The 14,559-nt window shown below is 62.1% G+C and overlaps 1 protein-coding gene across 1 annotated transcript; it reads right to left on the reverse strand.

Annotated features, from left to right (window-relative positions):
* Positions 1-1,054: 1,054 nt before the first annotated feature.
* On the reverse strand, positions 1,055-13,642 carry CPNE6 (copine 6). Its single transcript, XM_084645781.1, has 17 exons — positions 13,467-13,642; positions 11,175-11,334; positions 10,627-10,815; positions 9,887-9,961; positions 9,513-9,587; positions 9,276-9,359; positions 8,981-9,070; positions 8,709-8,807; positions 8,355-8,441; positions 6,966-7,025; positions 6,732-6,865; positions 6,281-6,335; positions 6,143-6,194; positions 4,583-4,716; positions 4,258-4,491; positions 1,574-1,730; positions 1,055-1,455 (listed from the first exon to the last, which is right to left on the reverse strand). Exons 2-16 carry the CDS (start codon positions 11,325-11,327, stop codon positions 1,617-1,619), a joined length of 1,635 nt encoding a protein of 544 aa, XP_084501907.1. The 5' UTR covers positions 11,328-11,334; positions 13,467-13,642; the 3' UTR covers positions 1,055-1,455; positions 1,574-1,616.
* Between the last annotated feature and the right edge of the window lie 917 nt (positions 13,643-14,559).

Below are 14,559 nucleotides of genomic sequence, written 5' to 3' on the forward strand. Positions count from 1 at the left end.
CCCAGCCCCGGGCTCCCCACCCCCAGCTCTGCATGGGGCTGACGCAGTCGTCTCTGTGCCAAGGGTGGCCTTAGCTCATGGCTGGCTCCGTGCCCGGGTTCGCCGAGGAAGCCAGAGCTGGCTCCTGGCTCCTGGCTCCGGTTGCCCGCGCGGCCGCCGAGCGGAAACCGTCCCCCCGGCCGGTGGGTCTAGGCAGCCCCTGGCCTGCGAGAAGACGGGGCAGCGAGCCCCAGACAGGAGCCCCCTGAGGAGCTCGCCAGCCCCGGCCCTTCCCTGCGTGGATTCCTGGCTGGCCCCCAAAACAGCCCGTCTCAAGGCTGGCGAACCCCCCGCGCCCCTCGTCAATCGTCCCCTTGGTTCAATACCCGCCCTGGTCAAAATCTGCCCCTTGGGTCCACTGTGAAGCCGTCCAGCTTCTGCGGCCAGCCCTGGCTTCTGCTGAATTGGTGCCTGCCTGAGACGGGAATGAACCTGTTTTTGTTGCCCACGTTGGTCCCAAGAGAAGGGGATCAAATCCCCCTTCGCCTTCTCTTTGTTCAGCCGTAGCTGTGGGGCCCAGCGTCTCCCTGCTCAGCTGATTGGCCGCTGCGCCCCCAAATCTTTGTCCACGCAGCTTCCCCCTCCCCGTGGAGGGCACTGGGTTTAGCACGACAGCCCCAGTGGCCTCCAGAGAGTGCTCCCCTGGGCCCCCAGCGCTGGGGGTGCCAGGGGAGCCCCACAGGGCTGGGGGGAGGGCCGCGGGGGCGTTTGTTGGGGGCCGAGGGGCGGCCAGGGGGGCGGTCAGGGGATGGACAGCGCGGCTCGGGTCTGGGCATCTTGCGGACGAGCCGTGGCAAGGGGATGGCTCCGTCCCTCTCTCCATCCCCTTCCCCACCCCTCCCTCTGCCCTCTATCCACCCAGCCCCTCATGTAACTAAGCTGTCCCCCCAGCCCCACACCCCACAACGTGGCACCTACCACCCCACAGCACTGTGGTCTCCTGTCCAGTCCCTGCCCCCCCAGCCCTGCTGAGCGAGGTCACCGATCAATGAATCTCCCAGGCGGAGAATGGGGTGTCCATAGGGGTGGCTTTATTGAGGGGTCTGAGAGACATTGCTCTGGGGGTGGGGTGGGAGTCACCACTCGGGAGGGCGGGGCAGCTTGGGGTGTGGGAGGACCAGGGTGTGGGGGGACTGGGGTGGAGGGTCAGAGGATTAGGGGCAATCGGGGTGGGACGCTGGGATCTGGGTACAGGATTTGTGGGGAGTCACCCCAGGTCTGAAGTTAGAGGCCTGAGAACAATGGGGCCCATGGGGGCGGCGGCGGTGGTGGTGGTGGGGGGGTCAGGTCCAGCCTTCACCCTCAGTCGGGGAGGGCACCATGGGGCTGGGAGCCCCTCACCCTGCGTCGGTCCTCGGAGCCCCTGGGGTCCAGGAGAAAAGGCCGAAGGTCGGCAGAGGTAAAGGACAGAGGCACCTGGGGGAGAGATGGGGGCAGGATGGAGGGAAGGAGAAAGGCAGGAAGGAGGAGAGAGAGGTTATTGGAAAAGAGCCACCGCCCCGGCCCCGCCCCTTGGGGACAAGGGGGCACTTACCCGTCGGGGCCTGGGTCAGGCTGGGGGTCGGGCCCCGGTGCTCTCACTGGGGCCGAGGAGTTCGGGGGCCGGGGACGATGCCGCGGCTGCCATAAAACTCCACCACCTGGCTGGGGACCTCGGCCAGCACGCACTTGGCCAGCGCTGCCGGGGGGGCCTGGGGAGAGAGATGGAGGGAGTGAGGCAGAGCGGACGGAGGGGGGGAGCCTCGAGGAGCCGGACGGAGGGGGGGTCGGAGGGAGGGAGCGTCGAGGAGCCGGACGGAGGGGGGGTCGGAGGGAGGGAGCGTCGAGGAGCCGGACGGAGGGGGGGTCGGAGGGAGGGAGCGTCGAGGAGCCGGACGGAGGGGGGGACGGAGGGAGGGAGCGTCGAGGAGCCGGACGGAGGGGGGGTCGGAGGGAGGGAGCGTCGAGGAGCCGGAACGATGGGGGGTCGGAGGGAGGGAGCGTCGAGGAGCCGGACGGAGGGGGGGTCGGAGGGAGGGAGCGTCGAGGAGCCGGACGGAGGGGGGGTCGGAGGGAGGGAGCGTCGAGGAGCCGGACGGAGGGGGGGTCGGAGGGAGGGAGCGTCGAGGAGCCGGACGGAGGGGGGGACGGAGGGAGGGAGCGTCGAGGAGCCGGACGGAGGGGGGGACGGAGGGAGGGAGCGTCGAGGAGCCGGACGGAGGGGGGGACGGAGGGAGGGAGCGTCGAGGAGCCGGACGGAGGGGGGGACGGAGGGAGGGAGCGTCGAGGAGCCGGACGGAGGGGGGGTCGGAGGGAGGGAGCGTCGAGGAGCCGGACGGAGGGGGGGACGGAGGGAGGGAGCGTCGAGGAGCCGGACGGAGGGGGGGTCGGAGGGAGGGAGCGTCGAGGAGCCGGACGGAGGGGGGGACGGAGGGAGGGAGCGTCGAGGAGCCGGACGGAGGGGGGGACGGAGGGAGGGAGCGTCGAGGAGCCGGACGGAGGGGGGGACGGAGGGAGGGAGCGTCGAGGAGCCGGACGGAGGGGGGGACGGAGGGAGGGAGCGTCGAGGAGCCGGACGGAGGGGGGGTCGGAGGGAGGGAGCGTCGAGGAGCCGGACGGAGGGGGGGACGGAGGGAGGGAGCGTCGAGGAGCCGGACGGAGGGAGGGAGCGTCGAGGAGCCGGACGGAGGGGGGGTCGGAGGGAGGGAGCGTCGAGGAGCCGGACGGAGGGGGGGTCGGAGGGAGGGAGCGTCGAGGAGCCGGACGGAGGGGGGGTCGGAGGGAGGGAGCGTCGAGGAGCCGGACGGAGGGGGGGTCGGAGGGAGGGAGCGTCGAGGAGCCGGACGGAGGGGGGGACGGAGGGAGGGAGCGTCGAGGAGCCGGACGGAGGGGGGGTCGGAGGGAGGGAGCGTCGAGGAGCCGGACGGAGGGGGGGTCGGAGGGAGGGAGCGTCGAGGAGCCGGACGGAGGGGGGGTCGGAGGGAGGGAGCGTCGAGGAGCCGGACGGAGGGGGGGTCGGAGGGAGGGAGCGTCGAGGAGCCGGACGGAGGGGGGGTCGGAGGGAGGGAGCGTCGAGGAGCCGGACGGAGGGGGGGACGGAGGGAGGGAGCGTCGAGGAGCCGGACGGAGGGGGGGTCGGAGGGAGGGAGCGTCGAGGAGCCGGACGGAGGGGGGGTCGGAGGGAGGGAGCGTCGAGGAGCCGGACGGAGGGAGGGAGCGTCGAGGAGCCGGACGGAGGGGGGGAGCGTCGAGGAGCCGGACGGAGGGAGGGAGCGTCGAGGAGCCGGACGGAGGGGGGGACGGAGGGAGGGAGCGTCGAGGAGCCGGACGGAGGGGGGGTCGGAGGGAGGGAGCGTCCAGGAGCCGGACGGAGGGAGGGAGCGTCGAGGAGCCGGACGGAGGGGGGGACGGAGGGAGGGAGCGTCGAGGAACCGGACGGAGGGGGGGTCGGAGGGAGGGAGCGTCGAGGAGCCGGACGGAGGGGGGGACGGAGGGAGGGAGCGTCGAGGAGCCGGACGGAGGGAGGGAGCGTCGAGGAGCCGGACGGAGGGGGGGACGGAGGGAGGGAGCGTCGAGGAGCCGGACGGAGGGGGGGTCGGAGGGAGGGAGCGTCGAGGAGCCGGACGGAGGGGGGGACGGAGGGAGGGAGCGTCGAGGAGCCGGACGGAGGGGGGGTCGGAGGGAGGGAGCGTCGAGGAGCCGGACGGAGGGGGGGTCGGAGGGAGGGAGCGTCGAGGAGCCGGACGGAGGGGGGGTCGGAGGGAGGGAGCGTCGAGGAGCCGGACGGAGGGGGGGACGGAGGGAGGGAGCGTCGAGGAGCCGGACGGAGGGGGGGTCGGAGGGAGGGAGCGTCGAGGAGCCGGACGGAGGGGGGGTCGGAGGGAGGGAGCGTCGAGGAGCCGGACGGAGGGGGGGTCGGAGGGAGGGAGCGTCGAGGAGCCGGACGGAGGGGGGGTCGGAGGGAGGGAGCGTCGAGGAGCCGGACGGAGGGGGGGACGGAGGGAGGGAGCGTCGAGGAGCCGGACGGAGGGAGGGAGCGTCGAGGAGCCGGACGGAGGGGGGGTCGGAGGGAGGGAGCGTCGAGGAGCCGGACGGAGGGGGGGTCGGAGGGAGGGAGCGTCGAGGAGCCGGACGGAGGGGGGGACGGAGGGAGGGAGCGTCGAGGAGCCGGACGGAGGGGGGGTCGGAGGGAGGGAGCGTCGAGGAGCCGGACGGAGGGGGCCCCCGTCTCCCACTCACCTTCTTGAACTCGCGGAAGGGCACAAACTGGACGATGTCGCGGGCGGCCCGCTTCCCCTCGGACTCCTGGGTCCCGTCCTCCTCGTCCAGCGCCCGCATGTCAGAGAAGTCGGTGTTCCCCACCCCCACAATGATGATGGAGACGGGCAGGTGCGAGGCTCGGATGACAGCTTCCCGCGTGGCCGGCATGTCGCTCAGCACCCCGTCCGTCAGCACCAGGAGCACCCGGTAGCGCTGGGGAGAAGGGGGAGGTCGGTGCTGGGGGGACCCCAAACTCCCTCTGTGTCCAGCCCCCTCCCTCTCTCCTTCTGCCCTTCCCCCTCACCATGGGAGGCCCGCTGCCCTCTTCCTCGCTGGCGGGGGCCAGCACCCGGTTGATGATGGGGGCCAGGTTGGTGGGGCCGTAGAGCTGGATCTGGGGCAGGCACCGCTTGTAGGCCTCGATCACCCCCGAGATCCCTGCGGGGGAGAAATGCTCAGGAGTCTGGAGTTCTCTCCCGGGCTCGGGGAGGGGGTGGGGTCTAGTAGTTGGAGCAGGGGAGGGCTGGGAGCCGGGACTCCTGGGTTCTGGCTCTGGGAGGGGAGGGGGGTCTAGTGGTTCTAGCAGAGGGGGGCTGGGAGCCAGAACTCCTGAGTTCGGTCCCCTTGTGACGTTACTGGCATAATCTGGGACCGTATAGAACATTGTTGCAACCAAGGTCCTGTAGTGGCACCAAATCTTGTGTAAAGGGGGTCAAACGAGGGGTCTCAGACGAGGTGATGGTTTGCTGGTGCTGACTGTCCTGGCTATATGTGGGTATCATTTCTGTAGTTGGAGTTATGAATATTGGCTCTCTACTGTCTGTAGTTCAAACTTGTGCTATTCTTCTGCGTGACACCCCAGAAAAGCTGGTGTCAGCTCTGCCTAGCCTGCTTGATGCCCACTCAGGACCATCAGCAACACAATGGACCCACTGCGAGAAGGCAGACGCCTGGGGACTCAGCCAGGTGGGCAGGGACCTGACCATGTGACCCCAAACTCCATTTTGCTGTAATTTTCCACAGGGAGAACAAAGAGGGGTCCTTCCACCTGGAAAAGCCTAGAAAAGCCTGACGCCTCGTCTCTATCTGGTCGTCAGTCCTGCTTCTTGCCTCTGGAGGGACTTTGCTCCACTGAAGCTCTGACCCAAGGACTGAAGGACCCACCCCAGCTGGGGACGTTCTCCAGAGACTGGATTGGAACCTGCCGTTTATTCCACCCCTGCCGCAAGCCTGAACCAAGCACTTGGCCATGACTGGATGTTGCTGATTCCATGTAACCGATTCTAGCTCTCGTCTCTATCTTTTCCTTTTATGAATAAACCTTTAGATTTTAGCTTCTAAGGGATCGGCAGCAGCATGATTTGTGGGTAAGATCTGATTTGTCTATTGACCTGAATCTGGGGCTTGGACCTCTGGGATCGAGAGAACCTTTGTTCTTCTTCTGGGGTATTGGTTTTCATAACCATCTGTCCCTATAACGAGGGGCACTGGTGGGATACTGGGAAACTGGAGTGTCAAAGGGAATTGCTTGTGTGACTTGTGGTTAGCCAGTGGGGTAAAACCAAAGTCCTCTCTGGCCGGCTGGTTGGGTTTGCCTTGGTGTGCACAGAAACCCCAGCCCTGGGCTGTAACTGCCCTGCTTTGAGCCATTTGTCCTGAATTGGCACTCGCAGTTGGGTCCCACCAGAACCAGCATCGTTACACCCTGGCTCCCGGAGGGGAGTGGGGTCTGGTGGTTAGAGCAGAGGGGGGCTGGGAGCCAGGACTCCTGGGTCCTCCTGGGCTCATCTCGGTCAGGGGTCTGTTGAGCATTGCCTAGGTTAACAAATGACACTCGCTAACAAAGAGAGAGAGATTCTCCTACGTTCACACTCCGGGTTGTCTGGGTCGAAGTTGATGGCAAAATCATGGGAGACCTGAGAAAAGAGGAGACGCTGGCTCAGAGAGAGGGCAAACGCTGCCCCCCGATCTACTCCCCCACCCCCAGCTTCCTGAAATGTACCTCGTAGTTTGGGGGGATCCGTGCCCCAAATCCAAAGGCTGGAAACTTCTTGTCGCTGGAAGAGAGAGAGACAGGGGTCAAGCCAATGAACCCTGAACAGCAAATGGGACCCAGGAGTCCAGGATGACAGTGCAAGGCTCCCAGCCCCAGGGGTATAACTTGAGATAGCAAGACCCTATTGCAAAGGACTGTGGGTAACTTGCTACCACGGGACTCCAGAGCAAAGGACTGTGGGTAATTTGCTGCTGCAAAGGATTGTGGGTAGTTTTTGAGAGCAGAGACTCTTGTGGTAAACACGGAGTAGCTTTCTGCGGGTAGTTTGCAAGAGCCGGATTCTGGGGCAATGCATGGTGGGTAATTTGCTGTTGGGGTGGGGCGGGGGAGAGCCTGGGATGGAACCCAGGCATCCGGGATGGCCATGCAGGGTCTCTGCCCTAGGGGGCACTGTTACCTGTCATAGTCCTGGCAGATCTCACCCACGGCTGACAGCGCTTTGAGGTATTCGTTGGGTTCCTTGGGGTTGATGAAATGCAGGGAGTGTTCGCTGCGCGGGTCGCCGTTGGAAGCCGTGAAGTCAATTGCCACCTGCAGGGGAACGGGCGGGCAGCTCCCTGGGGTTAGAGGGCAGGGTTCATGCCCCAGTCTGAGCCTCCCCCCGCCCCGCCAGTGGGCCCAGCTGCCTCACCGTGAAGTAGATCTGCAGTCCGCCCATGATGTAATCCAGGAACGTGTGAACCTTCTCCACCTGCCCGGAGAGGGTGAAATAATATTAGCGGCATCAGTGAGGATTCATAACGAGGCATTAACAGTGAGCGATAGTGAGCCGTTCATCGCAGAGACGTGGCAACATTGGGTGGAAGGGACCTCGCCGACTCCAGCCCCCCGGCGCTGAGGCAGGACCACGTAACCCAAGCCCAGCCCTGACGGGTCTTTGTCCACCCGGGTCTTCCAAACCTCCAACACTGGGGCTTCCCCAACCTCCCCTGGATGCTGAACTCCCCCGAGGGTTCGGGAGTTTCTCCTAATGTCCAACCTCGCTCTCCCTTGCTGTGAGATAAGCCCCAGGACATCTGGTCCTGCCGTCCACAGAGAACAATGGATCCCCGTCCTCTTCAGAACGGCCCTTCACCCATTAAAGCCTGTCAGCGGGTTCCCACCTCAACCTTCTGTAGACCAGACATGCCCAGTTGGTTTTAACCTTCCCTCCTAGATCAGATTTTTCTAACCCTTTGATCACTGTTTGTTGCTCTCCTCTGGACTCTCTCCAATTTGTCTATATCTCCACTGAAACGTGACACCCAGAACTGGACGCAATATTCTGCTGAGGCCTCGTCAGTGCCAAGCAGAGTGAGATAATTATCTCCCATGTCTGACGCACCACCCTCCTGTTAATACGCCCCTTTCTCCTAACTGCGCCACATGGTTGGCTCATCTTCCGTCTGGGAGCCGCTCGAACCCCCAGCGCCTTCCCCGCTTTGCCGTCTGAGTTTTCCTTCCCAAGGGAAGTACTTTGCACTTGCCTTCGTTGAATTTCATCCCATTGGTTTCAGACCAATTCTCCACTTAGTCAAGGTCATTTTTGATTGCTAACCCTGCCCTCCAAAGTGCTGGCAACCCCACCCAGCTTGCTGGCATCCACAGATTTCATAAGCCTCCTCTCCACTCCATTAGCCAAGTCGTTAACGACAATATTGACTGGGACCGGACCCAGGACCGACCCTTGCGGGATACGTCCAGCAAGCCACTGATAGTGATAACTACTGTCGCCCGGTGCTCAGTGATAATTAATAATGCTAATTAATTGAAGTAGAAAGGTAAAAACTCGCAACCGGTTAATCATACAGACAAATCATTAATGCAGAAGAATAATTAGTTAAAATAATGAGGAGGGCCACAGTTATTAATAAAACAGAGTGAATTACTTATTGACGAAGGTATGGAAGTACTTAGTGGCTTGACAAGGTTGCACAGCGAGTCTGTGGTAAAGTAATGAATTGGACCCAGGAGTCCTGCTCCCCAGGCACTGCCCACAGAACCATCCTTTAGCCCCGCCCCCTGTCACCCCCTCACTCACCTTGCACTGGGTCAGAAGCACCATGCCAGAGTTAGTGTAGTGTTTCTTCTTCTCCTGGTACTTTGGGTTGATGCACTCAAACTCCACCTGTCCAGCGATAGGGAAAGGGGGGGGGGTCAGATCTGTACCTTCCAATTCTCACCTGCTCCAGTGCTGGGGAGAGAACCCAGGAGTCCTGGCTCCCAGGCCCACCCCCCTCAACCCGCTCAACCCCACTCCCTTACCAGAGCTGGGGATGGAACCCAGGAGTCCTGGCTCCCAGTCCCCTCCTACTCTAACCCACCAGACCCCACCCCCCTCTCAGAACCAGGAAGAGAACCCAGGAGTCGTGGCTCCCAACCCCACCCTCTATACCTCTTTCCCTGAGGAAACCTCCTGCATTTCACGGAAGGTTGTCGTGAATTCACCGATGTAATCGTGTTTCCCGCTGGAGTTATAGTCGTAAACGACACACTGGGAGAAAAGAGAGATGGAGTGATAGTGTGAGAGACCCCCCGCACCCCATCCCCTTCCAGAGCCAGGATAGAACCCAGGAGTCCTGGCTCCCAGCCCCCCCCCCGCTCTAACCACTGGACCCCACTTCCCTCCCAGAGCTGGAGAGAGAACCCAGGCATCTGGGCACTCACCCGTATGGTCTTGTCTGGGTCACAGCTGCACAGCGAGTGGAGGGAGAGGCGGAAGGGTTCCCAGCTGGGGCTGAGGTTGTTATTTATCACCTGGGGGGGGGTTAGCTGGGTGAATATGGGTCTCTACCACCCACTTCACCTTGCCACCCCATCCCCAACCTGGCACCACCCCACCCCTCTCCCTTCACCCCCTCTCCCACCCTACCCCCCCACTGCCTCCAGACAACCTCCCTGCCAACCGCCCAGCTTCCTCTCCCCCCGAAACCCCCAGTCTTCCCTTGCCCCAGCCCCTCACCTCCGTCCTCATCACCAGCTGCTCCGTGTTGTTACTGTTCACCTTGTAGATTTCCAGGAAAGGGTCAGACTTGCTGAAGAGATCCTACAGCGAGGGAGAGAGAGAATCTGCCCCAGGACTCCTGGGTTCCAGGCCAGCTCTGGGAGGGGAGTGGGGTGTGGTGGGTTGGAGCAGAGGGGGCTGGGAGCCAGGACTCCTGGGTTCTCTGGGCAGGGGAAGGGAAACTCTCTCTCTTACCTTGTTGTCCAGCTTCTGAGCCCGGAACTCAAGCTGCACAAAGTCGTTGGTACTAGTGACCTCTTCTGCTTCAATCTGGGTGGGAGAGACATGGATGGACCCAGCAAGAGACACAAGAGACCCACAGGCAGAGCCTGGATAACTTTGTTATGCTGACACACAAGCCGCTGCTGGCCTAGTCCCACCTCTCGCTAACCATACACCGACTCTGTTCTACCTAGCCACTAAACTCCACTCCCCTCCCGGAGCTGTGGATAGGACCCAGGAGTCCTGGCTCCTAGCCCCCGCCCCCAACTCTAAACTACTAGTTCTCTTCTCTCCAGCTCTCTCTGGGGGTAAGTGTCTCCCTCATCCCAGCCCAGTAGCCCTCCTACCGTGATGGTGGAGTTTCCCGCAGTCTTCCCTGTCTTGAGTAGCAGCGGCTTGGTGACCTTGGTCTGGGACACGATCTGCCACGATGGGGGAGAGAGGTCAGGCGGAGCTCGGGGGGTACAGAGCGAGAAGGGTGGAGAGCAGGACAAAGGGGAGGCATAGAAGGGGCACTCACGGGCTTTGCCTTCGGGCTGCAGCACCAGTTGCTTGGGGTTATGATGAAGTTGTGGGGGGGTTAGGGTTAGGTGAGAAGTTAACTTTGGGGGCACTGTGCATAGGGGTTAGTGGCTAAGGTTTGATGTGTGGCAGACATCACCATGTATCCCCGGGTTCGGGGTTAGTGTTGGGTTATGGTGAGCAAGGGCATATCCCACCTCAACTCGAGGCCCAGGGGTAGAGCTAGAGGTTATTGTTATCAGGGGATGTACCTTTCATTGCCTCCTGTCCCAGGGCTAGGGTTAGGTTAGGGTTATCTGGGGGTTTACCCCATGTCCCCAGAGTTAGGTTTAGGGTTCGGGTTATCTGGGGGTTTACCCCATGCCCCCAGGGTTAGGTTTAGGGTTAGGGTTGTCTGGGGGTTTACCCCATGTCCCTGGGTTAGGTTTAGGGTTAGGGTTGTCTGGGGGTTTACCCCATGCCCCCAGGGTTAGGTTTAGGGTTAGGGTTATCTGGGGGTTTACCCCATGTCCCAAGGGTTAGGTTTAGGGCTAGGGTTATCTGGGGGTTTACTCCGTATCCCCACCTGGCCCAGGGAGCACTCGGCCTCCCCCAGGAAAGCATCATCCTGGAACCCCGCATCCACAGTGCCCTTGGCGTCGGCATCGTAGACTTTGAAGCACAGCGTCTGCATCTCCTCGAAGAAGTAGTCCAGTGGGAAGATGTGGGAGAAGACGGGGTTCAGGCTGCAGTGCATGATCTCAGAGCGCCCCACCTGGGGGTGGGGGACAGGGTTCAAGAGGAGATTCAGCGGAGAGCAGGGGCTCTGAGGAAGAGGGGGCACTAGGGTTTGGGGAGCACCCCCTTTGGAGGATGATGGGACGGTGGCTTAAGGGGCCACGTCCCCTATCTGGGGGAGAGAGTTTGGGGGGCCAAGAGGTGGAAGCCCAGAGCAGAGAAAAGAGGGGAAGAGGGACACACCTGAGAAATTGAGGGGCACCATGGGGGTCCCCCAATTTCCCCTGGGTGAGAACGGGGGACTGTGGGGCAGCCGAAGGGGGAGGCTTCCTGGGGCAGGGAATGATCAGGAGACTGGTGGAGGGGATCTGCATCCACCCCTTGCCAACCTCATACCTCGCTCCACTCCCCCTCGCTGAGCTGCTTCAGCACCACGCAGGGGTTCGGGTTGGTCAGGGTGTCCCGGTCCAGGAGGTTCCAGCATGAGACCCGGAGCTCAACCCGTGAGGCCCCCAGGGCCACTGGCTGGGACTTGTCCACCTCCGACATGGTGGGTCTGGAAGGGCGAGATGGGACATGTGGCAGGTGAGATGGGTGGGAGACGCACACAGGGCTAGATAGATTCTGCAGCTTGTGGGTGGATGGAAGGATGGACAGCGACTGTGGATGAGTGTTTGGATGGGTAGATGGATGGACGGGGTTGTGGGTGGATGGATGAAAGGAGGGGGGTTTGGGTGGGTGGATGGATGAGGGTGAGAGGTGGGTGGGTGGGCAGGGTTGTGGGTGGATGGATGGATGAAAGGAGGTGGGTTTTGGATGGGTGGATGGATGGGGTTTAGAGGTGGGTGGGTGGAGTGGGGTTTGGGTCGGTGGATGGATGGGATTGTGGGTGGATGGATGAAAGGAGGAGGGTTTTGGTGGGTGGATGGATGAGGGTGAGAGGTGGGTGGATGGGTGGAGGGGGGTTTGGGTGGGTGGATGGATGAAGATATGGGTGGCTGGGGGTTAGAGCTAGGTGGGTGGGTGGACGGAGGGGGGTTTGGGTGGGTGGATGGATGAAGATGTGGGTGGCTGGGGGTTAGAGCTGGGTGGGTGGGTGGACGGAGGGGGGTTTGGGTGGGTGGATGGGTGAGGAGATGAATGGAGGGGGGTTTTTGGGAGGATAGCAAGCATCCCCCTCGAGAGAGATTTAAATCACAACACAGAGTGTGATTGAGAGTGAGGGGGCAGGGATGGGGTGAGTGGTGTGGGCTGGGCTGGCAGGGGCTGTGAGTCGGGAGTGAGGGGCCCCGGCAGGGCTGCGGGGCGGGGGGGGGAGGGAGGGAAGCCCCTGTCCAGAGACGTTTCTGCCCCATCAGCACCAGCTGGAGGATCTGGGGCCTGCGGGTCCCTGGCTCAGGGCTGGGATGTGACTCAGACAATCCGGGGGCCGGGGGAGCCCGGGGCTGGGCCAGCAGGGGCTGGGGGTCCGGAGTGAGGGGCACTATCTGTGTGTGTGTGGAGTGTTGTGTTGTGTGTGTGTGTATGTGGAGAGCATTGGGGGGGTGTGTGTATCTGAACTACATTGTTGTCGTGTTGCCTCCTCTCTCCTGTGTGCCAGGCTTGTGCGTTATGCTCCACAGACCCTTCCACACACCGTTACTCAATGTTGTGTGGCTGCCCCACCCGTGTGTGTGTGCGTAAAGTCCCCCACCTCCCATTGTGGGTCACCCCAACACAACAAACTTCTCAATTCACCCAGCAGTGATTTGGGGTTCAGATCCACCGGCCTCACTTTTCCTGCCCACCCAAAACCCAGAGCCCCTCCCCCAAATCCTCCCCCAGGGCACACAAGTTGTGTTAAAATAACACAATGGGCAGAAAATCTGGGCTGGGATCACAGTGGAAATGGAGAAGCATAATTCTCACTTTGATTATTTTTAACCTTTCCCTGGGTTTGGGGGTGGGAGGTTAATCTGGGGGCGGGGGAGGGGGGTCCCAGTGTGTTGGGAGAGGGGTTGGGGGAGAGGCTTTGGGGAGATGTAACACAACCGGGGCTAACCACAAACAACATAACAAACAGGGCATGCTCAGGGTGTGTAGAGACACAACAGGGACACACATCACATCAGCTTCACACTGACATACAACCAGGACACATGGTGTCGAGACACAACACAACACACCAGCACAACAATGATGCACAACACACCGGCACAATGCTGATACACAACACACAGTACAGCAGTGACACACAACAGGGCCACACAACACACACACACAATGACACACTGGCTCATCCAACCCCGGCTCCTCCATCCCCCAGCTGTGGGCCTGGAAGAAGGCCTTGGACTTGAGCAGAGTCCTGTGGGTGTGTCCTTGTGCCTTGAAATCTACAACCCTCAGGGCCGGGACACACACACACAACACGCAGCGTAGGACTAGACAGACACACAACTCTACGACCCCCTGTATGGATGGACACACAAAGAAACAACACCCAGTGTAGGGCTACACACTCACACCAGGGACACACGCACAACACCAAGTGCAGGGATGGACATGCACAGCATAGACACATGCCCACAACACCCTAGGGACTGACACGGCACAAGGAGACACACACACAGAGGCAGCTGCAGACGGGGGGTGGGGGGTTAAGGTTTGGGGGGTGCCGGCAGAGGCAGAAGAAGGGAACAAGGCGCGTACCTGGGCGGAGGTGTGGACAGCGGCCTGGCTGTCTCCTCCTGCAGCCTCTGCCACCGGCTTCCCCTCTCCTCCTCTGGCTCCGTCACGCTCCCTCCTTCCCCGCTCCTCCTCTGGCTCCGTCACGCTCCCTCCTTCCCCTCTCCTCCTCTGGCTCCGTCACGCTCCCTCCTTCTCCTCCCTCCCTCTTCTACCCTCCCTCCTTCTCTGCCCTGCTCTTTTCCCTTCTACCCTCCATCCTTCCCCGCTCTCCTCCTCCCCCTCTTTTACACTCCCTCCTTCTCCGCCCTCCTCCTTCCCTCTTCTACCCTCCCTCCTTCTCTGCCCTTCTCCTTCCCCTTCTACCCTCCATCCTTCCCTGCTCTCCTCCTCCCCCTCTTTTACCCTCCCTCCTTCTCCGCCCTCCTCCTTCCCCCTTCTACCCTCCCTCCTTTCCCGCCCTCCTCCTTCCCCTCTTTTATCTTCCTTCCTTCTCCACCCTCCTCCTCTCCCGCTTCTACCCTCCCTCCTTCTCTGCCCTTCTCCTTCCCTCTTACCCTCCATCCTTCCCCGCTCTCCTCCTCCCCCTCTTTTACCCTCCCTCCTTCTCCGCCCTCCTCCTTCCCCTCTTTTACCCTCCCTCCTTCCCCGCCCTCCTCCTTCCCCTCTTTTATCTTCCTTCCTTCTCCGCCCTCCTCCTCTCCCCCTTCTACCCTCCCTCCTTCTCTGCTTTTACCGTCCTTCCTTCTCTGCCTTCCTCCTCTCCCCCTTCTACCCTCCCTCCTTCTCCACCCTCCTTCTTCCCCTTCTACCCTCCCTCTTTCTCTGCCCTTCTCCTTCCCCTCTTCTACCCTCCCTCCTTCTCTGCCCTTCTTCTTTGCCTTCTACCCTCCCTCCTTCCCCTCTTTTACCCTCCCTCCTTCTCCGCCCTCCTCCTCTCCTCCTTCTACCCTCACACCTTCTCCGCCCTCCTCCTCTCCCTCTTCTACCCTCCCTCCTTTTCCACCCTCCTCCTCCTCTGCTCTCGTCCCTTCCGGCTGTCTCACTCCCTCGCTCCCTGAGGGTATCGATCTCCCTTCCCCCGACCCGCATTTCTCCTCCGGTCTCTCTGCTCGCT

The sequence above is a fragment of the Lepidochelys olivacea genome (genome assembly GCF_965140295.1).
Source record: "Lepidochelys olivacea isolate rLepOli2 genome assembly, chromosome: 13".
Taxonomy (NCBI): domain Eukaryota; kingdom Metazoa; phylum Chordata; order Testudines; family Cheloniidae; genus Lepidochelys; species Lepidochelys olivacea.